Source organism: Bos taurus, chromosome 4 (assembly GCF_002263795.3).
Source record: "Bos taurus isolate L1 Dominette 01449 registration number 42190680 breed Hereford chromosome 4, ARS-UCD2.0, whole genome shotgun sequence".
Classification (NCBI taxonomy): Eukaryota; Metazoa; Chordata; class Mammalia; order Artiodactyla; family Bovidae; genus Bos; species Bos taurus.
Window position 1 is genome coordinate 46,686,626 of NC_037331.1, and position 27,233 is coordinate 46,713,858.

The 27,233-nt window shown below is 45.7% G+C and overlaps 1 protein-coding gene across 18 annotated transcripts in view; it reads right to left on the minus strand.

Moving 5' to 3' along the window:
* Positions 1-3,697: 3,697 nt before the first annotated feature.
* ATXN7L1 (ataxin 7 like 1) overlaps positions 3,698-27,233 on the minus strand; it is a 264,853-nt gene continuing 241,317 nt past the window's right edge. For 8 of the 18 annotated variants that reach the window (XM_015468916.3, XM_024990752.2, XM_024990750.2 and 5 more), the window contains 6 exons: positions 25,219-25,340; positions 23,447-23,752; positions 20,052-20,991; positions 19,258-19,323; positions 17,224-17,298; positions 15,043-15,289 (listed from right to left, as the gene is read on the minus strand). In XM_015468916.3, the coding sequence (XP_015324402.2) occupies positions 15,248-15,289; positions 17,224-17,298; positions 19,258-19,323; positions 20,052-20,991; positions 23,447-23,752; positions 25,219-25,340 (1,551 nt within the window). In that variant the 3' untranslated portion in view covers positions 15,043-15,247. 18 annotated transcript variants of the gene reach the window in all.

Here is a 27,233-nt window from a genome sequence, read left to right on the forward strand (position 1 = left end):
GTGCTCAATGGATTATGATTTTTTATACCTTATATGTACTTAATACCGGAGAAGGCAATGGCACCCCACTCCAGTACTCTTGCCTGAGAAATCCCATGGACGGAGGAGCCTGGTAGGCTACAGTCCATGGGGCTGCTAAGTGTTGGACACGACTGAGCAACTTCACTTTCCCTTTTCACTTTCATGCATTGGAGAAGGAAATGGCAACCCACTCCAGTGTTCTTGCCTGGAGAATCCCAGGGACGGGGGAGCCTGGTGGGCTTCCGTCTATGGGGTCCCAGAGAGTCGGACACGACTGACACGACTTAGCAGCAGCAGTACTTAATACATTAAAAAAAAAAAAATCTACTGAGGACTCCATGTTGGTTTCCTGGACACAGGGATTCTGCTCTGTGCTCGATGCTCAACATATATGATCTCCTTGAGAACTTCATTTACTTACTCTTCAGAAGTTATTCAGTCCCTGAATAAACAGTCATGCTCTTTTACCCTCAAATGACACTAGAACTTCAAATGACACTTGACCTCCTGATGTCTTCCCAAGTCACTGATTATTTTCTGTTCCAACAATTTTGGGTGCTTTTGTGTGCTCAGGGCTTGCTCCCTTAACATACTTCAGGCAGCTCTGCCCCAAATCTTCAATTCCCCTGGAACTCATGCTAAAGAGAAGGGTCCAGACGCCACCTAGTGGACTCAGCTGTTCTCTGTCAATGTTATCTCTTAAGCCAATTTGGGCTTCTTTAATCATCCTCCTCAGACTTCTTCAACTATTTGTCCTCCATCTCCTTATTAGTATTAAACCCTTTTAGTGGTTTGGGGCAGTAATGCCAGTGGCAGGCATCAAGGCAGTGCTTTTCACCCAGGATTGCGCATTTGAACCACCTGTGAAACTACTGATGGTCCTTTAAAAAGTACTGAGGCTTGGGCTCCATTCCACGTCCAGGAGACTGAATCTACTGCGATAGGGCCTCAATAGTGGTGGTTTTGTTGTTGCTGATTTGAATAGCTTTATTGAGGTATAATTAACATGATAAACTGCACATATTTAAGGTATCAGTTCAGTTCAGTTTAGTTGCTCAGTTGTGTCCGACTCTGCGACCCCATGAATCGCAGCACGCCAGGCTTCCCTGTCCATCACCAATTCCCGGGGTTCACTGAGACTCACGTCCATCGAGTCAGTGATGCCATCCAGCCATCTCATCCTCTGTCATCCCCTTCTCCTCCTTCCCCCAATCCCTCCCAGCATCAGAGTCTTTTCCAATGAGTCAACTCTTCTCATGAGGTGGCCAAAGTACTGGAGTTTCAGCTTTAGCATCATTCCTTCCAAAGAAATCCCAGGGCTGATCTCCTTCAGAATGGACTGGTTGGATCTCCTTGCAGTCCAAGGGACTCTCAAGAGTCTTCTCCAACACCACAGTTCAAAAGCATCAATTCTTCAGCGCTCAGCCTTCTTCACAGTCCAACTCTCACATCCATACATGACCACAGGAAAAACCATAGCCTTGACTAGACGGACCTTTGTTGGGAAAGTAATGTCTCTGCTTTTGAATATGCTATCTAGGTTGGCCATAACTTTCCTTCCAAGAAGTAAGCGTCTTTTAATTTCATGGCTGCAGTCACCATCTGCAGTGATTTTGGAGCCCAAAAAAAGTCTGACACTGTTTCCACTATATTTAAGGTATACTCTTGGATAAGTTTTGATGTATGTATGTATCATGAAATCACCCTCATCAAGATAAGGAAAATAACTATCAACCCCCAAAGTTACCGTGTCCCTTTCTAGTTCCTTCTTCTCACTCCTCCTTAATCCTGTCCCTACCCCCTATTGCCAGGCATAACTGACCTATCTGTAACTGTAGGTTACATTTTGTAGAATTTTACATAAATAGAATCATACAGAATATATTATTTTTTTTTGGTCTATTATTTGGTCTTTTTTTTTTTGGTCTTTCATTCAACATTATTTTGGGGGATTCACCCATGTTGTTGCATGTATAAATATTTTATTCCTCTTCATTGCTGAGTAAGATTCCACAGGATGCATATATTACAATTTATCTGTTCACCTGTGGATCGACATTTGGATTCCATTCAGTTTGGAGTTATTACAAATAAACCTGCAAGGCTATTCGTGGACAGATCTTTGTGTGAACAGAGGATTTCATTTCTCTTGAGTACATAGCTAAGAGTGGGATGACTGTTTCATATGGTAGGTGTATGTTTAACTTTTTAAGAAACTGCCAAACTGTCTACTCAAAGTGGCTGTGCCTTTTTTATTCCTGAATTGCTTGTTATTAAAGGCTCCTCTTGTTATTAAAGATCCTAGTGGACAGTCAGGACTGAGACCGCACATTACAGCAGCTGGTGAGAACTGAGCTAAAGGTCTAGAAAATGTTGATCAGGAGTCCTGAGAGCCTCGACGCTCCCAGCTCATACTTGGTAGAATCCCACAGCCCCTACCAACCCAGAACGCTAGAAACCCTGGGGAGTCATTAAAAAATACAGTGTCTTCTCCCTCACCCCCAAGAGACTGATATAATTGCTTTGGGGGCCAGAGCACAAGGGTAGAGGGCTACCTCAGGCATCATAACTTTTTAATACTTTCCCAAGTGTTTCTAGAGCACACAATGACCAACTGACTGTCCTGGTTTGTGCAGAACCGTGTGTGTGTGGAGGCCCATGGCCATGAAGCTTTCAACCATAAAACTTGGAATGTCCCAGGTCAACTTAATATGTGCTCACTCCATTTATGGACCACTAAACATAAAAAGCTTGGTCTTGGGTGTTGCGGATGGACTTGTCAACCTGCCCGTAAACTTGGACCTAGAGCTCAGGGTTAGCGTGTCCGTTTGGGGGAGGGTATATATAAAAGGGATAGTGTGGGGACGTGAGTGGCCAGGGCAGAATGTGGGCTAACCCCTTCTCTCGATTTTCAGTGTCAACCAGGGACAAGTTATAGATGTCTCATCTAGGAGTTTTGATTGCTGTTGAAGAAAAGGGAGAAAACACGAAACCTACTTTCTGAGCATGTGTGTGGTGAGGCAGTATCCTGCAGGGGCCCCTGGAGCCAGACTGCCTCACTTTAAAACCCAGTTTTGGTCTTGGGCCAAACACCTAAATTCTCTGCCTCAGTTTCCCCAAGGACAGGATGGAGACAGTGTATCTACCTCACAGAAGATGTCTTCAGGACTGAGTTAATATATGTAAAGCTCTTATAAAAACGATGCAGGCATGTAGGAAGAGCTACATGAGTGTTAGCTATTATTATCTTAATAGTGTTGTTAAAATGAGAAGGCGGAAATCAGTACTATATATAGTCTACAACCTATGTCCACAGGAGTTCCTACTTTATTTCCTATTAGAAGTGTTTTTTTTTTTAACCTTTCAGTTCTGTGTTGCAGCTTTAGATCTTTAGATTCTTGGTTCTGTGTGTCAATGTGGGAGGAACTAAAGGTGTATCTACTATGCATTTAACATTTTTTATGCAAATATTAAGGGAAACATAATTTAGAACCTGATAATTTCATTTTCACCAAGTTGCTTTACTGGTGAGCTGGATTTTTAGAGTTAAAAAAAAAAAAAACCCACCAGAACATGGTCTAGTAGTGATATCAGATTGATTTTTGCATCAGGTGAGACAAACACAGGTGCCTGTTTTAGCTTTACAACTGTGATTTAATAGGGAAACAGGGTTCTGTGGAACTCAGGTCTCAAACTTACAGTCTTTGTGAAATGGTAACACTCAATTATCTGTGATAGTGCCTCAGTTATCTACTCAGGAGCTTTCTTCATTCTTCAATGACCTAAAAAGAGCAAAAATGCTAAAAACATCTTGAAACAGTAATTTAAATTCATTTTACAAAACATGAAAATGTAGACTGTATCAACAGCGTGGCCACAGTACGAAGGGTCCCAAGGAGGAGATTGGGATAACTGGTGCTTGGTATACTCTGTACAGTACTTCATCAAAAAATTTTTTTAAACTCTAAAATAGTTAAGATTCACAAGAAGTTGCAAAGTAGTACAAAGAGTTCCAGTGTATCCTCCTTCAGCTCCTCCCAATGATAATGTCTTATATAACCTTAGAACATTGTCTTTGTTAAACAAGGACATCAGCATTGATACAACACTGTTCACTCAGGTATAGACCTCATACAGATCTCACCAGTTTTTACACAAATTCTTCTTTTTTTCTGTTCCGTTTCATTTGGGAGGCTACTTCTGCATTTCCAAATGTCATATTATACCCTAAGCCTAAATTTAGCCCCCAACACACCAACTAGCTCTTTTTAAGCTTTCATTAGGTCCATCGAATTGAGGCCCAGAACAGAACTTAGGAACAACATTCTTTGAGCTTCTAAATTATTTGTATAAGGATGACCTCAGAGGATCTGTTTACACAGCTTGCTTGAGGAGTTAAGGACCCTTTACCAAGAGGCTTCCTCATTTACTAACTGTGTGATCTTGATCAAATTACTTGACCTCTCAGTTACTGCAGTTTTCTCATCTGTGAAATGGGGGTAATAATCTTACCAACCTCATAGAATTATTGCAAGGATTAAATGGGAAAAGATGTGGAACACATAATCAGTAATATTATTAGTTCACCCCTCCTCCCCCTCCCACCACCACCTTCACCACTACCACCATCAGGGGAATTCCTGTCCTGTTAGCTGTTTTCTTGATGTCAGAGCAGTGCAGGTATGGCTTAGAGCCAGAAGTCTGCTCAGGGTACAGGCCAGAAGTCTCTACTCTCCTAGCAGTTGGCAGATGGCAAGGTGGCAGGAAGTGGTCTCTCATGGCTGGGATAGCAGCCAGGCGGCATACAATCCTGTCTTCCCCAGTTGGAACTGAGGACACATTTCTCAAAATAACACCCCTGCACTGACATCTGGAGAAGGCGATGGCACCCCACTCTAGTACTCTTGCCTGGAAAATCCCATGGACAGAGAGCCTGGTAGGCTGCAGTCCATGGGGTCGCTAGAGTCGGACACGACTGAAGCGACTTAGCAGCAGCAGCAGCACTGACATCAGACTTCAGGTGCTTTGTGGATTCTATGGGCTTTTGTGGGCTGTCCTGCAACCTAATCACCCTTGATTTTACATTTAAGTGGAGGAAAATATTAGGTTCCAAATGAAACACTTGGAGCACAGCCCACAGAGTGGGGACTGCTTATACAAGAAAGACAATTGCTTGGATATTATTTTGGAAACTAGGGCATCCACTTTGCCTCAGTGCCCTTTTCAAGCAGGAATAAGTTTAAAACAAAACTTAAAAATGGTAAGAAATTGTTCATTTGAATGTTGGTTATTTCCAACCGATAGTAAATTCTCCTTGTTGGCCTGACTAATGGATTAGATTATTTCTTGTAGTTTAACGTGAATTGATATAGTATTGCTGGTCATGAGTATGTCTTCTGCATTGGCCAAGGTCACTGTACGCTGGAGCTGGCTTGCCCAGGCTCACGGGGGCTCATGTGCACTCCCCTTCCCCTTCAGCATTCGGAAAGGTCATACCGGTAGCTTGAATTCACTCACAGTGGGTGTGTTAACACCACAGAAATCAGCAAATGCTTCCTCTGCCACCCCTAAAGCTGGATGTTCAACATTTACCATCAGCACACCACTCTATCATTTAACTCAGTAAACATCTATTGTATGCCAACAGTATGCTTGCTACTGTTTTAGGATCCAAACAACACTGAGATCCTAAAGAACTGTGTTATTCAGTGTTGTTTGGATCCTAAAACAGTAGCAAGCATAGGCAGTGGCAACCCACTCCAGTACTCTTGCCTGGAAAATCCCATGGACGGAGGAGCCTGGTAGGCTGCAATCCATGGGGTCATGAAGAGTCGGACACGACTGAGCGACTTCACTTTCACTTTCACTTAGGAGGATCCTACAGATAAACTTGAAGTCCAAGGAAACATGAGATATAGATGTTTTTTGAATGAAAGAGCACCAACATGTCAATGTAACTCATGGTAATCCACGCCAAACTCTACCAGCACGAGATCACCTTTGGGAAAGTCCCTCTATGAAGGAGAATTGTTTTTAAAGCCATCCCTGGCATTCCATTTTCAGCCATCTCTAGGACAGTGTATTCCACAACTATTCACTGCCATCAACTGTATTTGATTACTTTGACCGCTTTTCTCTGGTCCTGATTCCAGTGTTTATAAGCTGCCAAGCCCAGAGCCAAACACTACACTCTGGACACACAACAGTGAGATCATCTAATGGCTCCCATATATTTAATCATTGTGTGGGCGTCCTGACAATACACTTACCTAAAATTTAAAAATATCAAAGCAACACATACACACACAATTTTGTAACAAACTAAAATTCTACAATTTGTGATGAGAAGAGACAATCTTCTGCCTCATTTCATCCCCTATCCCACCCCAAGACAACTTTCTCTGTTGGACCAGTCTCTGTGGATCCTGAATCTTGGCTTCCAATTCAGTTTTTCCAGAAAATAACCCTTTAGTCACCTGCTAGGGGTGGAGAGAAAATAGCCACTTGGCTGCATGTGGGAGGTGAAGGGGTCTCGAGGGGTCTGACAACCTCATGTGAGATTTCAAGCCCCTCTTCCCTATCTTCAGCCCATTGTGCACCCCTCCGCTGAGGTGCCTACTGCTTCTCGAGGACCTGGGGAGAAAACGGGCTTATTAGTATTTTCCTCAAATCACTGCTAACTTTCTTCTTTCTGCAAAGACAATTATCGCTCCAAGTTTGCCCTTTACCTTTTCTGTGTGTAAACTTTTACATTTAAAAGTGCATGGTAAAATGAGCAAATCGTTAAGTACACAACCTGATAAATATTTCACCCATGATTACATTCAGGTCAAGATACAGAACATTTCTAGCATCAGAATCTTCCCCTGTGCCCCCAAAGGTAACATCTATTCTATAAATCTGTCTGTTGGTATTCATGGCTTTAATTCACCAAGGTTACTTTGAATGCCAATTCATTAATTAAAATGTTGAACAATGCTGGGCTCAGCATGGACCTGGCAGGAACATCCTCCAAGTGCTGGAAGGTGAGCCCTGCGGGAGGTACCCTGTCTAGCGTGTCCTCCAGCAGTCAGTCAGGAGCAGTGCTATGCATCTAGTCTAGATCCAAACCTTCTCGGTTTATTGGGCTGGACAGAAAAAACTTGTAAAAATTGCAAACAAGAGCAAAAACATGCATCTTATTCTTTCCAAAGGAAAAGCTCCAGAATCATGTTTTCCTCTCCATTTTCTTCCCTTCTATGAGGCTCTGCCTTCACCCTATTCCAACAATGTGCCAGAAATGTTACCCTCTCCCTGCGTCCCCCTACACTGTATCTGGGTTATTCAGGAACACTGGAGAGATTTGGGGCGGGGGGTAGAGGAAGGGGTTAGTGATAAGACCCGCTAGGAAATCAAACAGGGAAGTGAAGTGGGTGGAGAGAAAACGAAAACCCTAACACAGAGCACATGAGCGCCTACTTTCAAAGCAGCTTCCCAGTGAGCAGCCAGCTCAGGTACCTGAAGATGCAAACGCTTTTGTGAGGCTGCTGCTGCTTTGACTAAAAATTTACTGGAGTGTTAAAAGGCAAAAGGTGCTACCCAGAAAAGTTACAGAATTTTTTAAAATTGAGAGACCTTTTCCAGTGTTAGTGACCTTAGATCAGATTTGTGATTTCAACTGTCACAACAAATGCAGCACCTCTGAACTACTGGCTTCCAGCATGATTCTGCAATGATTCAGACTTGTCTGGGACTGATTGGGTGTTAGAGGTGTTTAGCTTCTTTACACCTTCCTCATTTACTTTTTGAGTTGAACGGCTTATGAAGATGTAATAAAGAGAAAATAAACTTATTGAAATACATTCCTGGGAACTTCGCCCAGTGACATGGATACCTTAAACCTGATGTTCTGGAATAGTCTCAGATCAGAAAGCAAGAGATAATCCACTAGGCAAGTAGTTATTGACGAATGGGAAAAATCAAAAAGGAGAAAAAATACTGTAGTATTGTAAAATTCCAGAGACCTGAGTAAAGCAACTAGGATATGCACAGAACTGTAAAATACCTTTATGGAAATGTCTACAGTGGCTTAGGAAGAAACATCTGTAGGTGTTTATATCTACAGGAGGCAAGGAACTACAATGGAAAGAGAACCAGACAAGGGAGGACAGGCTTGCCCGTCAGCCCAGCTATGTGCTCTTGATACCTCATTTGACCTGTGTCTCCGTTTCCTCCCTTGCATTAGAGGGTCTTCAAGATTACTTCCAGGACTTCCCTGGTGGCCCAGTGGTTGAGACTCTGCCTTGCAAGGCAGGGACACAAGTTCCATTCCTGGTGGGGGAACTAAGATCCCACATCCACAAAGCAACTAAGCCCAAGCACCAGAACTACTGAAGCCTGCAGGACACAACTACTGAGCCTGCACACTGTAGAGCGCACACTGCAAGGAAAGATGCTACATGATCCAAGACCCCAAGCAGTCAAGTAAATAAATTTTTAAAAGATTACTTCCTGTTTTCACATTGATTCTCCAAGCTTATGACTAATTTTGAGAGAGGCTTCTCAGAGTTCCAGGATGTCTAGGCTCCTTTCAGAATGAAGTTAGAAGTCACCCAGGCCAGATCAGTGATGGATAGCCAGTCACAGACAAAGCTCAGAACCAAGGCATAAAGGATGTCTTTCGTGCTAGATGCACTACACTGACATTTCGTGCCTATGGATAATAAAATTATACCTTTATGTGCAATGTCAATGGGCTTCCTCTGTTTTTTTCCTCTTCTGTACAAAAATATTCACACATTAGCCTGAGGCAAAACAAGAAATGTGCCACGGTTTGCCTGAGAGTGTTGACTCCAAGGAGCCTTCCTCTGCCCTTGGTGTGCTCAAACAGCTCTCCTAGACTGTCATCTCCATGTTAGGGCTGTGCTTTGATCAGGAATCATAAATATGCTGTCAATACTGTGTGGCAATCCAGTTTCATTAGTAACTATTTCATTCTCTCTTTACTCTTCCCAAACTTCTTTTGAGATCTCAGGCACACCTGGCTTGCCCATGGTCACTGATAAAGTGGAAGCCATCAGATGGGTATTCTCTAATCTTGCCCAGCAGTGAATCTAGAAGCTGACTTCTTCCCCTTTTCCCTGGAGGAAGTGTCCCCCTGACTACTGTTAAATTAATTAAACAAAGAGGCCATTAGACTGAGATGCTCTAATGCCCTAGGGGCCTATGTAAGCAAATCAGTACCTAAGTCTGTAAATGTCTCAAGGTTACAAAATCAAAATGCTAGGGACAATCAATCACAAATAGCCAACAAGGCTTTAAGCTATAGCCAATCAATACTTTCCTTCCACCCTTTCTTTATAAAAATCTCTCCCCAGCTCCTGTTGGTGGAGCTCCTAACCACTTCTGGTTTGGCACTGCCTGACTCGAATCCCATTTTTGCACAGATAAGCTCTTAAAATTTGTAATATGCCTTGGCTGATCTTTGTGCACCACAAAAGCTAATACCTCCACATATGTTCAAATTCACTTTCCTCTTGCCTTTTCAAAAATGTCCCTTTAAAAAAAAAAATTGGAACGTCCCTGGCAGTTCAGTGGTTAAGACTTCACCTTCCAATGCAGGGGCTGTGGATTTGACTCCCTTTTAGGGAGCTGGAATCCCACATGCCTTGTGGCCAAAAAACAAAAACTAGAAACAGAAGCAGTATTGTAACAAATTCCATGACTTTGGAAAATGCTCCACATCAAAAAAATCTTAAAAAAAAAATCACCCCTTTTTTCTGCTTCTTCAACCTCTCCCTTCTATTGTCCCAGCCTCAGCAGCATATGAATCACAATCTGGACCCTTCTACTTTGAAAAACACAAGAAACAAAAAGAAACAAAATCTAAACACTCCCTTGTGCCTTTTAACCTTCTTAAGACTTGTCTACACAACTGAATTTCCTTCAGTCCCCTGACACTTCCACTTCATCATACCTGCTTTGCTATGATCACTCTATGTCCAAGTTGTAACCCTTAGAACATGTTGAGTATGAATTATTTGGAAAATGATGTAACTATGTTAGGTATCTTGAGAGGATATCATCTAGGATTTAGGGTGAGCCTTAAGTCCATGGACAGATGTCCTTATAAGAGAAAGGCCATAGGGAACTTGAAACCCAGGAGAATAGAGCAGAAAGCCATGTGAAGGAGGCACAGATGGGATTGATGAGTCTACAAGCCAAGGAATGCCAAGGATTGTAAGCCATCGCTAGAAGCCAGAAGAGGCTGGGAAGGAATCTCCCCCACAGCCTTTGAGGGAGTGCAACCCTGCTTGATTTTGAACTGCTGGTCATCAGAACTCTGAGAGAAAGAATTCATGTTCTTTTAGGCCACCAAGTTGTAGCAATTTGTTATGACAGACCTAGATTAATAGTCCCCAATGACCTCCATGTTGCAGTACCTCAGACTCAATACCGTCTCTCTCTTCCTTTTGCAACAGTAAACTCAGCTGACTCTTCCTTGCGTGAAGCATCCTATAGCCCTAGCTTCCAGGGAACTACTACCTGTTGGGTTCTCTCTCTTCTCTTTGTGAGTGCTTCCTCTTTGGGTTCTTTGTGAGCTTTTCTGTTCCCACCTAACCTCTAAATGCCTGCTCTTCTTCCCCTACATTCTCTCAAGTAATCACACATATACCTGTGGCTCTAAATATCATCTATATAACAAAGATTCCCAGATTGATGCCTCCAGCTTACCCCTGCTGAGAGCTCCCGTCATGTATATCTCATGCCTTCTTGACACAGCAGCTTAGCGGTTCCATGGTAATATCACACATGAACAAACATAAACATGCAAAACATAATTCTTTATTTCCATGAAATGTTTTTGCCCCCTCCCCAAATCCTGTTCTTCCTCTGGTTTTCTACTTCTGAAGAAATGGCATCTCCACCCAATACAATTGCTCTACCAGAAACCTGGGAGTCATTCTTTTCCTTACTCTTACATCCAATTCCTAAGCACGTCTCATCAATTTAACATGTAAAATGGATCTTGAATCCATTCACTTTTTTTAGTATATACTGTCACCATTCTGGAACCACATGAACACAATGTCTCACTGGGTATCTTGCAACAACTTCTGATGGATTCTCTACACAGCAGTTAGAGATCCTTCAACAGATCAGATCACATCATACCCTTATGTAAAACCCTTCAAAGGATTCCCATTGAACTGAGCACAGAAATCTAAACTATGAGGCCTTTTGTGACCTTGCCACACCTTCTGTGCATCCTTTCCTTGCTCTGCCCACCCCTTTCCCTGTTCTGTCTTCCTTAGTCTTCAAGAATCTACCAGACTTTTCCCACTGTGGCCCAGCTCTGCCTGGGATTATCTCCCTGACACCGTCTTTCAGCTCACTTTCTCACAGGCAACTCCCTGATTGCAAACCACCCCCTCAATCCATTTTACATTGGTTTCTCCTGTTATTCTCTATCATAGAACTCAAATCTTTCTACCATTTGCCACAATCAGTAATTAGGCATTCCATCATGTATTTATGTACCGTCTGCCCTACCTGGGTGCCTTCAGAAAGCATCTGGGTCTGTATCTGTTTCTCATCACTGAGCAGAGTGCCTAGCTCAGAGGCAGCCACAAAAGGGATGCTCCATAAATATCTGTTGAATGAACTCTCTTCTACACCTTAAATGTGGGTTCTAGCAGGAAGGCTCGTCTGGTGAGGACACATACACCCAGAAGAATAAAAAGCAATACCCTAAATTTACATTTTATGAAAACCCAAAGACATTGATTTACAAACATATAAATTATTTTATTTACAAAGCCATGTTACAAAAAAAAAAAAAGCAAAAGCAAAAAAAAAAAAAATACAATCGCTCACTGGAGAATGTCTCCAGGCCTGGTGCTGCACCACGGCAGTATCAACAGATACATGTTTGTTCTTTCCTTTTTAAAACTGTAAGCCATAGAATTTACTATTTACACCTACTTTAGACATTTATTCTGCTTACAATATCACAGGCATGGAATGAATTCTATCTGATAGTGCTAATACATAAAGGTGCGGGACAAAGAAGGAAAATACTTAGTGTTACAAAATATGGATCATAGAAAAGAAACCCACTCCACAAGTGTGGTATTTGTTTAGAATGTTTGGACATGCTTTCTTCAAAATTTCTGGAAAAGGTTCTAAAATTGGTAGTAGGAAAGGACAAATGAGCAGGTGCAAATTCTCCTCTGTGCAACAACAGTTATTGAATATACCCCATGACTGACCAGCTACATAAAACCCACAGAGTTTTGTTAAAGTGCCATGGGCTGACAGCATAACAAAATAGAAGGTGTAAATAGAAAATTTCTTTTTTTCCTTTTTTAAAACAAGAGTTCACTGAGAATCAGCAATAATAGAATATGCTGTATAAACTATTCTCTACAAAGGTTGATCAGCATTATTTACAATTGGTACATTGATACAAAAGAAGGCATACAAGTTATCCAGGTCGCTTTTTTTTTTTATGGCTGACAGGTCTATGCATTGCGTTACGCTTTAACAACCAGAGCTTTCGAGCCTCTATGGCTGGCGACAAGTCACAAGATCTTCAGGCAGATGGGGGTGTGTGCAGTCAAGGGGCTAGGAGAGAGGGCTGAGTGGGTTGTGCAGAACAGAAGTACCCAAAGGATATTCCCCCAATAATGCTTTATAGGCTGGTCCAGTTGAACTCCATCCAAACAAACTGAAAGAAAACCTTTTATTTGCATTCCATTTTTCAAGCTGTGAGTTTTGAATACATCATTATAAAGTAAACCTGTAGCTGACTGTGAAGGAAGAAACACCGTGGGTTTTCCCTTTTTGCTCAGTTTCCAGAAATGTCCTCACCTTGGTCAGAGCCAGTCTTTCACCAAGTAAGCAGCATTCAGTGGGGAGCCTCTTTATTCCAGCTTGCAATTCAAGATGTAGAGAGCTAAAATGTTTAAAATCCATTGAATTGCTCCTTTAGTCCCTGTCGAGACATTATTTCTCAGAAGCAGCCACTTAATCTCTCAACCTTTGTTTTCCCTCTTGAGTGTAAGAGTTTGTAAATCAGAGGGTTATTTTGTTGCTGAGATTTTTTTGTTTTCACTCCTGCAAGTATTACAACTCAAAATAAATTATTTAAAAAAAAAACAACAGACTTCTAAAACTGAACGAGACGAAAATTGTGCAAAAATAACAAAGATATGTACATACTTTTCAGTCTGAAGAAATGTACAATAAAAACATAATTCAAAGAACATTTTAAAAATATAAACATTGCTTCAACTTTCCTAAGTTTCATATTGTTTCTGAAACTATTCTGGTCAGTTAGCTCTGTAATATAGTAAAACATAAATTATTACAAAATTAACACTATAAAAATTTACTTTAAGAATATCTTCTAAACTTTTTTCAAAGGGTCTAACCTTGTTTATAATTTCTTAAACATTTATAAGTCTTAAAATCTGCCTTAACCTTTTTTTTTTTAAAAAGAAAAAGTAACAATCTTCCCTTCAATTTGCAGTCTTTTTTTCCCAAGATGGAAATAAACCAGCATATAAGTGCACTTTTAACACTGTAGAAATAAAAATGAATTCATCTGAACTAATGTCCTAGTACCTAATATCAACTCCTGATTTTTAAAAAAATCATTTTATATTAAAAACTTTAGTAATCCTATTAAGAAACACTGTCAGTGCAATTCCATTGATGCAAATCACTCCGTTTGCCTCCCGTCTTTGCAAAATCCAATCATATGGTGAAATTTAACAGTAGTCTGATCTTTGGGTTTGGAGGGAATGGGAAAGAAAACTTGAGGGTAGGGATGAGGGTTTACATCCAGCGGCAAAACTGGCATTCATATCTGACTTACGGATGAAGCAAAAACTCCTAGTATCTCTTCCATTATACTGTACACAAAGTTACATGATTCATAGCACAGAACACCTATTTTTATATGGGGAATTCCTTTCCTGATTACAATTCCCAATTAGAGCTTATGGTATTGTTTCTTTCAGAACTCCAGTGTGAACAGTTTTGTAGCTGCAGGCCTCTGGCTTCTCCCTTCTGGCTCTTCTCCATAAGTGGTGGCCTTACCATTCTTTCCTGGGTGGCTTGTTGGAATGGGGGCCTCTGGCCAAGGGCATCGTGGTGGGTGGGCAATGCTAGTATTTATTCTCAACAGGGGTTTGGCAATTAACCCTCCATAGCAGTTTTCCCTCAAGCCCTTTCTTCTGGCCCTGCTTTTCTCCTCGTCAAACCCCAGAGGGCAGCTTGAGAACTTCCACAGCCCTGGGTACCATTCCTCCTCCTGAGTGGCTTCCTGAGGTCTTGTGCCCCTTTCCCTGGAATTCTTCCCCCCAGTGACTTGCTCGGCTTTGTGCCCTTGGACACGGTGCTCTGGGAGGGATTGTGTAGCATGGAGGCCTAACAAGCTCAGATGATCACAGTTACCCAATTTCCACCATCTTTTGAGGATGTCTTTTCCTACCCCCACACCATTCTTCCTGCAACCCTGTAGGTCTGTTCCTGCCCCTGTCCCTAACCCAGTACATCTGTGAGCTGCACAGTGGTACTGAGTGAGCCCCATCATTAAATGCTGCTGTTCTCAACTCTGCATCTGGTTCCTGCTATTCTGCTTCCCTAGAAACCTGATGGGGACACTTGGCCCGCCCTCCAGCTCTCTGCTCCCCAAACACAGGCTGCTCCCCAGCAAAGCTCCTCCCCCATCAACACGCTGTCCAGAGGGGAGGTACGAGAGCCTGTTCCTCTGATGGCCAGTGGGGACCCAGAGAGTGGCAGGCAGGACGGGACGGGAGGGAAAGATGGAAGAACTCAAGGAAAGGAGCACTGAACGTGCTCAAGTTCAAGAGTTTCAGATGAGGCCAACCAGGAACAGACATTCTGCAATGTCTGCTCTTGTGGCTGGAGCAAAATGATGCAGTAGCAGCATCAGAAGCTAGATGAGTGACTCCAAACTTGGAAGAAGGTATACACATGGCAAATGAAAGAACGGAAACAAAACACTGGTACTTGTTTTCTGTAAATCTCAAATTCACGTTCTTTTGCCTTTTTTTCCTCAAAACTAAAAATTGGTCAATTAAAAAAAGAAGAAAGGCCAGAGCCACAGGTAGGGCACAGGAAACAGACTCTCCCCCACTGCCCACTCCCCTCCCTCTTCTGGCTGGGGTGGGGTCCCGTGGCCAGGCATTGGTTTGGAATTGGCTTCAGAGTCTTGTTATGGAAGAGTCCTTATCCTGCCCGTTCTGTTTGTGTTCTTCTAGGAAAGAAAAGAAAAAAGAAAAAGCTTGTTTCAAAAACATACATTTGGGGTTACCTACAAGAGTTCAAAAAGATAGCCTCATTTCCTCATCTATAATAAAAAGGACACCATGCCACTTCCTGCATTCAGCAAAAGCCAGCTGTGATGAGCAAATGAGGTGACTGAAGTAAAGGACTCGGTAAATGGAAGGTAGCCACAAAGATCCCAGCTGCGGAGGAAAGCACAGGAACAAATCCTGGAGATTAACGGGGCTCCTCTCCAGGAGGGAGGACCAGGATAGCTGATCTGTCTTCATTTTTGTTTTGTTTTTCTGTCCATCTTTTCCTAACTAACCCCCAGAGAGCATGGAGAATTACCCAAGGAAGAAGTATAGTGCTGGGTTAGGCATAAAGGCTTTGAATATACAGGTTTGGTTCAAGTTCCTTCACCTTCATCTGCAAAATGACATTTTGTCCCCAACATGACCAGTTTGTTAAAAGGTTGAAACGTATGTAACGTATGTGAGGGGCAGAGCACAGCATCTACAGAGGAAGAGCTCAACAAAAGAGAGGTGTTGGTGTTATTGCTACATTCAGTTAGGCTGTCTGTTAAACCCCGCTGTGGGTTTCCAGCTGGTGTGCCTGGAGCTGGTGAAGGCACAGGTGCCTGCGAAGGGTCAAAGTGGAGTCTCCAGGCACACCTTGCAACCCGTTCAGGAGGCCTGCTATCAACAGGCAGATTCCTGGAGCCCTTCCTTCACCCTAGCACAAAGGATGGGCTGCAGGTGCTCAGTGCAAACCCCACCACAAGTGACTCAAACTGGTGGAGATGCACTCCCTGATCTGAGGATACAAAACTGTTCCCTATTAACCTTGACCCACACTCCACCCAAGGTTTGTGGGGAAAGACCAAAGGCCAAAGTACAGAAAAACACTGTAATTTTGTATCTGACACATATGGCACTTCTAAGACAATGTAATAGCCATACACATATTTTTTCCCATCATGTACAACCCTTCCTGGCCTCCCCAGGACGTGCACACACTCCACTGGAGAAAATCACATCTACACTGTTTACACACCTCAAATTTATAAAAAAAAAAAACCTCTTAAATCTATCCTGAACAGTTCCACCATGAAACCACATCCTGAAACCACATAGCTACAGCTCATCAGAAGCCTCGAGAAAGTGCTGACCAATGTCTGCCAAGAGTAAGGCCTGTTAGTCAACAGCATCTTATTTAACTTTCACAGCGACCTCAGAAGGTAGGTGTCGATTTTGCCATTTAACATATGAAAAACCTGAGACTCAGAGAAGTAATCCGCCCAACATCATGCAACTGCTAACAGTAAATGGAGAAGGCAATGGCAACCCACTCCAGTACTTTGCCTGGAAAATCCCATGGGTAGATAGGTAGGCTGCAGTCCATGGGGTCGTGAAGACTCAGACACAACTGATCGACTTCACTTTCACTTTTCACTTTCATGCATTGGAGAAGGAAATGGCAACCCACTACAGTGTTCTTGCCTGGAGAATCCCAGGGACGGGGAAGCCTGGTGGGCTGTCGTCTATGGGGTTGCACAGAGTCGGACACGACTGAAGCGACTTAGCAGCAGCAGCATTAGCAGCTAACAGTAAAAGCTAGCATTTGTGTGTTAGGGCTCAGGCATTTTGTAGAGGCTTTATGTCAATAAATTAATTTAATCCTCACAAAAGCCACATGAGATAGGGGTCATAATGAGCCCATCTTACAGACGAGGAAACTCAAGCACAGAGAAATGAGGTAACTTGCCCAAAGGCACACAACCAATTACCAGAAGGCCTAGTTTTAGACTCCGGGCAGCCATTTTCTTAACCGGAGATGAGATGTGAACCAGGGTCTGACCCCACAGCCCACGTTCTTTCCACCCTGCTGAAGACCCTATGGACTTCTGCCCCCCCAGTAACTTACCGGTCGGCTGTGTCCTGGGCTGGATATGCTTGAAGGACTGGATTGTGACAAAGCTAGGCTGCTATTTTTCCCAACCTGAAAGACACCAGTGAAGCCTTCCTCAGACACGGGCGTCAGCTGGGGACAGACTCCCGGATACTACGAGTCGCGAGGGGAGAGGAGGAGGCTTCATGGCACCTCGCAGGCCCTCCTCCTGTGGTGTGGAACTCGTGTTTCCACCTTAAACGTCAGAGAAAACGGGATGTTTCAGGGGGCCTCCACCACGCCCCTCTCATCCCAGAGGGAAAACAGGGGAACTCTCAAGCCGTTTCCCAGATGTGCAGACTGCAAGTTTTCTGGAGGATGCCCAGTTTTCCCACCTATGACTGCAGTTCCTGACCCATCTCGTCTCAGGCCCAGACTCCGTTGGACTGGCTGAGAATGAATGCCTGCGTCTTTTCTAAGTTTTCCCAGCACACTCCACGTCGTTAAGAAATACGGCAAGAGGCACAGCTTAAGCCCAGGCCTTCCTAACTTCCCGCCGGGGCGTGTGGGCGTGGCCGTCGTGCTCGCGGTGGGCGGCGTCCTCAGGGGAGGAGCTCCGCGCTACTCGCCTTTTCATAGACACCTGCCTTACCTTCGCAGTCTTGTTTTTTTGTTCAATTTAGTATCTCCGTGGCAAATTCTGGGGCCTTACAACTACCAGATACAATTAAATAGATCCCCTATTGGTCCCCAAAGCATATTTTACCTTGAATTTCTCACCCTACTGCCATGTCTTGCCCAGTCTCCTAAGAGATTCCAAAGGCCTAAGATTTCCCCAAGGGCTTCCCGAAGGGCTTTCCCCAACACCTGGAAATCACCGGTGGTGACCCTGGACAAAGCCTTTTCTTAATGGCCTGGTGACAAGCACCCAGACATCAGCTGCAATAGAGAACCAACATTGACTAGCTCCAAGGCAGCCATTACATTCATCCACTCTTTTTGATTTCCCTCCTGATGAGCACTCTCTCTGATGGAGGCTTGTCTGCTCCTTTCACCACTGGTTTTGACTAATTCAGCATGCTTACAAAACATTTCATATGGTCCTGCATCAAAGAATCAACAGTGCCACATTTACTCAAGACAGAGGCACTCCACCCATACAGAGGTACTCCATCAATAGAGACAGAGATGAAAAGTCCAGACTCCAGAGGCAAACCGCCTGGGTGTAAATCCCAGCCCTAACTTACTCACTGTGTGACTTTGGGCACATTATTTAACCTTCCTGTGCTTGGTTTACTCATCTGTAAAATGGGGGTAATAACAGGTGAAGATTAAATGAATATATGAAGGGCTTGGACCAGAGCCCAGGCCATTAAGTAAAAGTTAGCTGCTAGAACTTCATTGAAAACAGGTGGCACTATAGCCTTGCTGCTCAGTTTGTGGCCAGCACACCAGTGCAGCAGCACTGCCTGGTGTCTGTTAGAAATGCAGACTCTCAGGATCCACCCCAGACCTGTGGATTCAGAATGTGCACTTTATTGAGAATCCCCTGGTGATTCATGTGCACATTCAAGTTTAAGAAGCCCTGGATCTGCCCTCCATCCTGAGACCTGGAGGTGGCATGGGCGAGCAGTTATTAGTTTCAGGGTGGGGGTGCCCGGTGGGTTCTGGTCGCTCTCCTCAGCATCCCTGCAACTGCAGATGAGTGCAATTGTCTGGGCCCTAATGAGAGGACCTATGTACCCCTTGCAAACGTGGCCTTGGGTTGCAGCTTGTCTGGCCCTTGAGATCCAAAATTGCTTTTCTCCCATGTTTGCTTGTGTTTTGTGAATCCCCCTCAAGAGTTTCTCTTCATGAGGTTTTAACAAGTCTCACACAAAGATGATGAAAACCATGAAAACATCTTTTAAACAACTGCCTCGCATGCCTCCAAAACCCTCACTCCCAGGCAGGGCTGGAGCCCGTTGAATTCTGTCAGCCTGGGGCTGCTGGTACAGTCCATGCACACTGTCCTGCGAGGTCCCTCCCACTGGACTCAGCTCGCAGAGGCCCCAGGCAGCCCCTCCCTACCTGTGCTCCTTCCTCTACACACAAATGACACCGGAGTTGGGCGGGAGGGTTTCCTAAACAGCAATCCTGGCCAGAGAAGAATGGGGAGACTTGAGGATGAGAACAGGGCTCCAGGGAAAAAACATGTGTTCTTCATGGACCACATCCCATTCCCCCAAGCTTCCCTCACGACACCCTCATCTGTGTGTAGTGGCCTGGAACACTTCTGTGCCAGGTGGTGTGAGCTGCAGTGTTGCTTCAGGAAGTAAAGAGTTATCTTAGGAGTAGGGAGCCTGGTAAAGTGAGAAGCACAGCACCCCACCCCACCAGGTGGGACCCAGGTCATTATGTATCCTGCTAGGCCCCGGGTTCTTCCTAAGGGGATGCCAATAGATCAAACTGCTTGGCAACAGAACTCTTCAGTGAAATCATCCAGACTGACAATAGAGCGAGGTGGGGAGCTCAGAATCTCTCTGTGCCTTAGTCTGCTCATCTATAAAGTGGTGATTACAACAGCGTCAACTGTGCTGGGCTATTGTGAGGATTAAATGAGGTGATACTCATACAGGACTCGGAACAGCACCTAGCACGTAGTGGATACTGTACAAAGTGTCTGTTACATAAACTTCTCTCAGAGCAAGGGGTGGAATCACCTAGATGGAGATCAAGGAGGGGACTCATGCTTGTGTTACCTGTCTGGGCCACCTGTTTGGACCACTTGGCTAAGCAGGGGTGGGGGGAGGGGGCGCTGCCCGGTTCCCCAACCCCCCTCCCTGGGCAGTGCCAGGAGGCTCCTGGAAGGACGGGCCCCTTACCTGCCGAGAGGAGGTGCTGTTAACGGGATCGGGCACCGGAGCAAGAAGGCTGGGCGGGTTCTTTCTGTGAACGCTATTCATTCCAGGCATTTTAGTGATTTTACAGGCTTTGCTACTAGAACTTGAGTTCTTACGCTTTTTTCCTTCTGATTTGTCAAAAGAGAGGGGCAGAGAAGACACAGCATTGTGTGAGGCCAGAGAGAGGTCCCCTGCAAGGGTGGGCACAGAGAGGGGACAGGAGTCACTGCTGCCGCCCCCAGAGCCCACGTGTCTCACTAGGTCCGTGGGGCCGCCAGGCAGCGAGGTCCGTCCTGAGGGCTCCAGTTTGGCACTGAGTGGGCTCACCCCATTGTTTGAGTTGTGCACAGACAGACTGTTATAGGGAGGGGCCGCCTGATAGGAGTTCAAAGCAGAACTGGCATTCAAAACACAGTTCTTTTTGTGGGGCCCTGACAATGGGGAGGCGAGGGATGTCTGCAGGGGTAATGAGGAGGAAGAGGAGGAAGTCGAAGACTGTGGCTTCCTCTTTTTGTTACTTGGAGACTCGTCGCTACGGGCGGACAGGTCTTTGACTTTTGAGGATTTGCTGGTTTTGGTTTTGGATGGCTTGTGGGATGGGGAAGCGATGACGGCTGGTATCGGGGACACGGCGGGTGGGGCCTTGAAGGTTGAGTCCATGATGCTGAGGGTTGCGGCCACATGAGGGAAAGCTGTGGTGTGTGACATGAGGGCGCTCGGGTCCGGCGATGTCACAAAAGCTGCATTTGAGAGCATGGCTGATGTCATTATGTAAGAAGAGGTGAGTCTCGAGCTGATGGGAGCTGAAGGAAGATACACAGCACTGGGGTTGCTGAAAGGCTGTAAAACGGATGCTGGAACAGGGGTGGTGAGGTGGGCTGCTGGCGAGGGCATGGGGCTATCTGCCGCAGGAGGGATCTTCCTAAACGTGAGAGAAGAGTGAAAGAGAAACAGTGAGAAATAGGCTTCGCATTGCTCCAGAAGCTCGATTAAGTGTGAGCATCAGGGCTACAGAGAAAACCCTGGTGGAAACCAGACTATGGAAAATGAAGCCTTGAAGGATGGCGGAATCTGATTTATGGCCCTTCCCTATGGTTTCCCCCCATTGCAACATCCGGCAAGCTAGTTTTAATCACTTTCAGGTTTTCAGATCCTTTTCTCCATGCTTGGCTATTGGATAATGGCTGATTTGGGTTCCCGAATAAAAGGCGAATGTTAATTAGAATAGAAATTGCCCCCACAGTATCCCCCTGTTTTCTTGCCCCTGGCAGTGATGAAGGTGATTTTTAATGAGAGGTGGTCATTTCACACTTAGGTCCTGGCTTGAAGAAGGGTGAGGACGGGGCTGTGCCACCTGCACATGGGGGCCAGAGCATCCCCCCCGTGCCCCTGCAGCCTCTGCCCCTCCCAGCCTCCACACCCTGCTCTTGACTGGAGTCACCCCTCTCCTCACAGGCCAGTCTGCCCCTGCATGTGCTGTCTACAGTCTCTGGTTACCCTGTAGAGAGGCACTTCTACATTTGTTCCTCTTCACCTTGCTCTGCCTCCCCACTCACTCAGGAGCTATCACTGGGGTATGGCTGTTCTTCAGCAGGTCTTCCTGTCCCTGGGTTAAGAAATAGGGAAGGTAGAGGAATCCTCACAGATCCAGAGAAGGGGATCAGGAATTTCTAGTTTGTTCTGAAAGTAAATGCAGGAGAACACATGAATGGGGGGTCCTTCCTGAAAGCTGGAGTGGGGGTACCTGGGAAAAAACTCTCTGCCTCCTACACTCTGTGGAGCCCAGGCCAGCACCAGGTAGAGAGTCGCCCTGGGAGTCTCCCCACAAACTCCATCTTTTGACTCATGATGGAAACAGTTTCTGCTTCCAAGCTGTTGCCTTGGTTCATGTTGCTACTACTCTGGGGACCAGGAGGAGCGTGGGGGTTGGGGGTCACCATGTCTCTGACTTTTCAGGAAAGGATACAGACCTCAAGAGAGAGGAAACTCATCTCAGGAGCCAGGTGCATATTTTCAAACAGGTTCTTTCCTGTTTCTCACCTTGCTCACCCCTCCCTGTTTCTACTGGAAGTCATTTTCCATGTAGCTGGGGCTCCCCAGAAATTAGGAACTAGCTCTGCCTCTTGGAAAGCAGCACTTGAAGGCGGGCAGGTGTGAGACAGTGCCTCCCTTCAGCAGCAGGACAAGGCAGGGAACTCTGGAAAGAGGCCCCGCTGAGGAGGACACGCCTCTCCTAGCTCTGCTCTCTCCGAGGATTCCGTTTTCTGCCTGCAATTTGGTAAGGCCCATGGCATCTATCTCTAGGGTGGAATCCAGGGGGATCCTTGAATACACAAGTGCAGTGTCCTCGAAATCATCAGACTGAGATCCAATATAGGAGAAAAATGTTGCCAAACTCAGAGTGGCCATAATGGTGTTTGAAAAACCTATTTTCTCTCAAGCCTAAAGAGGGGAAAAGATGCTGTCAACACTAAACAAGGGCTCCATTAATAGTACTTGTTGCAATGAATGAATGACTGAATGAATGGATGGATGGGTGGATGGTGGATGGGTGAGCGGATGAATTCTCAGCAGCAATACAACAAAGCATGCCAGCCAAGGACTCCCATAAATCAGATGAGAAAGGCCTAAACACACCCTTAGAACTGTCTGGCACTGCACCACCCCTCTCTAACAGCACCAGGGCCCATTTCTCAGAGGGTGCAATGTCCGCACACCACATCGTCTCTGCTGGCTGCCGCCTCCTATGGTTCTCCAGGCATCCCACTCAATCTTTCCTTCACTCAAGTTTTGTACCAGCTAAAATATGGGTAGGAGTCCATATGGGCAGGGTTCTGGCAATTACTTGTAATAAAAAGTTATTTACAAATACCAGATGGCTCATTTAGAGAGGGCCCCAATCGATGACCATAAGCGGGATCCATCTGAGCGTCCTGATCCGGTATTTCCCCATTACAGAGTCTACACTGAGGTTTCAGCCTGTGCTGACCAGAGCTGAAGTCCTCAGCCTGCTGACAGTCCTGGCTGACACTCAGCACTGGGATGGGTGCTATTTTTCTGCATACTTCCTACTTCTTCCCTTCCTCCCCCCACTCATCTTAAGTGGACAGCAGAGGCAGGAAGGGCAAAGGGGCAGGGGGCAAAGCAGGGTGAGGGGCATGTGGCAGCTCACTGTCCCTGGGAACCGCTTCCCCCACGCTAGACAGTTCATGTGCTTTTCAGGTGCCAAATGGCAGTGGATTTCAGCTTGGTGGGCTGTGTCCCAGCTGCAGCTTTGCACGCTGGCCTAGGGAAGTCCCATACAAAAGCCCCCAGATGCGAATAAATTACAGTGCCCATCCTCCCCTGCCGGCTGGCACGGAGATCCAGATGCTGACCTGGCTGAAAGAGAATACTGTGTTGGCGTCTCCTGATGCAGAGTTAAATGCTTGTTAAAGAAAAAAGAGTCTTGGCCGTTCCTTTTCTTCCTAATGTCTTCCACGCCCCCATCGGCTGCCATCCCTCCAGGTTCGGGCCCGTCGGGGCCTGGGGTTTGGGCAGCGAGGTTGAGAGGGCAGCGGGGTGCTACGCTCTCCAGAGTTGACACCCAGGCAGCCCCAATGTTGCTCAGTGACAGCAGATTTGTTAGGCAAGTCCTGAAAAGGGGGGAGGGACCTGATGCCCTGTGGCTCGGGTTTCTGTGCCTGAGGAGGAAAGGAATATGGACTTGAGCTGACAGGACACCAGGCAGCGAAATACAGATCAACACATTCCTTCCACGTGTCCGGGACTAACACTTCCACAACACAGGAGAGCACAGAGCTGCGGGTCACCAGGGCCAGCTGCCATGCTGGGGGACCCGCGCACAGGGTTCAGTCACCCGACACCAGGAATATGGGAACCCCGCATGCAGCCCATCGGGTGCCGCTCAGAAAGGACACAGGTAGAAAATGGGTGCCCTTGAGACACACTGGGCAGTCACTTAAGTGAGAAGAAACCATCAGCTTCTCTTGTGGCCCTTTCCTACTTCACAGGAAGTGTCAGTGTGTCGTCCTAAGTCTGCTCGGAGAGCTTACAGCATGCTCGGTGGGGCTTGCTTCTAGATGTTCTGGAAGCTCTCAGGGTGTCGTGGTGAATAGGGGCTGAGGGGCCATCACTGGGAGAGAGGAGGCGACCTGGGAGCAGGCAGGTTTCGAATGCTCTTCCCATCCTACCCTAGTACCTAGTACTGTTTCTCGGGAATGCCTTCCCAGCCTTTCCTGGGCTTCGCTGAGCAGGCTGAAGGGTTCGATGTTGGCTTTCCTGGACTGTCTGGGCCTAGAGCTGAGGAATCCACGATTCTACAGATTATGAGATCTTAAAAGCTCACCTTTGCAGGAGCAGGGGGGCTGGAGATCGCCAGGGGGTCAGCCTGGCATTACCAAGTGTCCAGAATGGCAGTTCCTTAGGTGCTGTGCTTTGAGAGGACCTAGCGTGTCACTCTGTACAACAGCATTGTATTTCCCTAAGTCAAGAAGGCTTTTTCCCTTTTTATAAATCTATTAAAATGTAAATACAGAGAGGTGTTGGAGAATAAAAAGACCATAGAGAAATGGAACATAAGTTCAGTTTGGGGTACAGAAAAGTATGTAGAGAGGTGAGGAGAGAGTCCTAGGGAGGTGGGAAGGGCCAAAGACAAGCTTAACCAACTTGGCAACATGGTCCTGGATCTGCCCTGTTGGCCATGCTGTGTAGTTTTTCATAGGACATTAAACAATTACAAATTGGTCAATAACGATTACGAAAGTTTCAGTATCCATATCTAGCATTAACATTACAAACAGAAGGATATTCTTAATATCATTAGATAGTCTTAGTTACGGCAAAAAAAGGCCCTTTAACACTGTTAAATAAACAAGGTCTTATCTAATACCTTTCCATTTAGTTAGAAGATTACCAACACAAAAGTCATCTCCAAAGAAGATAAAACATACCACACATCGTAGCTGTCTCTGAAAAACTACAGGCAAGCCACCAAGAGGGGCTGACGTTCAGGAATTGATCATGAATTCTGATTTCAGAATCATTTCATTCAATAAAAAAGCCAACTAGGGACATTCATTTAGAAAACTGGGCTCAGAGGGTTGTGGGGCAGCTCAAATCTCATATTGCACAAAAACTGCTTACTTACTTCCACATCTGTGAATTCAAGTGTTTTTCTACCATGGAGTTTAGTGCGACTCGAAAACGATCCCATCTTCTATCAAACACATAGTACCCTCGTCCCATGAGGCGACTCCCAAATGAGCAAAACTGTGAGGGGAAAAAACCACATTTTAAACTTGGATTACAGGTTAATACGCTAATACAAGCCACACAGAGACAAATAACATTTACATAAAAACACACAGGGGTATAGTTTTCCTCAAAATAAAGAAGCAAATAGTACTGAAGCCAAAAATATTTCTGTGTGAGCTCCCAGATTTTCTGCAGAACCTCACAGGGTGAGTCAACAATAGTGACATTCAATCGTCTGTGGCACTGAGGGTTACCTTCTCCATCCCGGGGACTGAGCCAGCACTTTCAGTTGAAAAAATAAACAAACCAACAGCAACAGTAGCCAGGACACTTTTTCAGCACCATGGGCCGGTCATATCAGCCATCTTCTCAAGGAAGCTGGGCTCCCCTGCTTCCCATCACAGGAATGGCAACAGCTGGTTCTAAGGTTCTCCTGTTGACAGATCATACCTTTCCCATCTGTTGTCAACAGAGCCACTTCCCTTCCAGCTGGGCTGAACCCCTTCCTCTCCTGGTGTCAGCCTCATCTCCCCTCCCATTAGCACTGCCAGGCTGCCTGGGACATGGCCACTGCCGCTGAGCTCTCTGCTGCTGCTTCTCTGGGCTGTGTCCAGTTCTCCCCTCCCTCAGAGCCTGAACGAAGACTCACCTTCCAGTCACCTTTCTCTGACTTACCTTGCCACTCTGAACTCCCACAAACCCCTATACACACTTCAGTACCTTCCACCTGGGAACAGCTATGTGGCTGTTCTGTGTGACACTGAATGCTTCTGTGGCGGTCTTGATGACTGCAAGTGTCTAAAGGCCACAGACCCCCACTCCTTCTTACTCCTCAGTATGAGGCTAGTAGGGATTTAGGCTAAAGGATGGACTATAGAGATAAGGTCCTACACAAAGTGTTCAGAGTGAACTCACACTTTGAACACAGGGCTGAAACATGAGCAGTTAGACGGTTAATAAATGTCATTTGATGATGATGTTAGGACACCCAGAAGGCCAGCAGACAGAAATGCAAGAAGGTGACATTTGGCTGGTCAGAGCTCAGGCAAGTTTGCAAGTGACTCTATAACTCAAATGCAGCTCCTCTCCCTCCCCCAGGCCTCTCCCAGCAGCTCCCTGGCCTCCGTCCCAGACACAGTGCTGGGCTGGCACTCATTCCACAAACGCTTCCTGGAACCAGTCTTTGGAACAGTTCTCAGGAGGAAATGCAAGACCTTCCCTTTGTTTTGTTTCTGCTTATGTTTGGGGGTCGGTGGGCGGGGGTTGCACTAAAATCTTGCCACCCATCAAATCTGGTATTCCTGATGAAAAACTCTTTTCCGCACATTAAGTGCTTACTGGCCAAGCCAGAAAACATACAAAGGGAGTTCTCCCACACGGAAGCTGGTCCCCAACAGAATATAGGCACTGGTCCAGGTCCAGACATCTTTTCTTCCTTCGTTTCCTTGCTAAAGACACCCCAAACGAGGGTTCATTACAAAAACTGATTTAATGTATCAGTTGGCCATGAAAGAAAGGACAAAGCAAAGAAACAAATCCATGGCCTTTCCATTTAAATCAGCAAAACATGAAGGGCACACAAATCTGCCAGGCTCCGAGTTGAGCTAATCCACTGTAGCTTGGCATCATGTCATTTGGACAGAGATCTTGATGTGCTCCAGAGTCTGGCCTTCTGGTAGAGAGCCCTGTCTCACTTTCAGACTTGGAAGCTGGAGGCCTCTTAACTGTCTGTGCTACCTATGTCTCTAGTTCGATAGAGATGCAAGGCTCAGCGCCCCAGAGGCTCCTGTTCTTGATCGCATATGGTGCCCCAGGCAGGGCTGTAGCTCCTTGAGGCATGGGCCACTGTGGCAGACTCTACTAGTTGCCAAGCTCATCAACTGCCATCTCACCCCTAGCTCTCCCTGT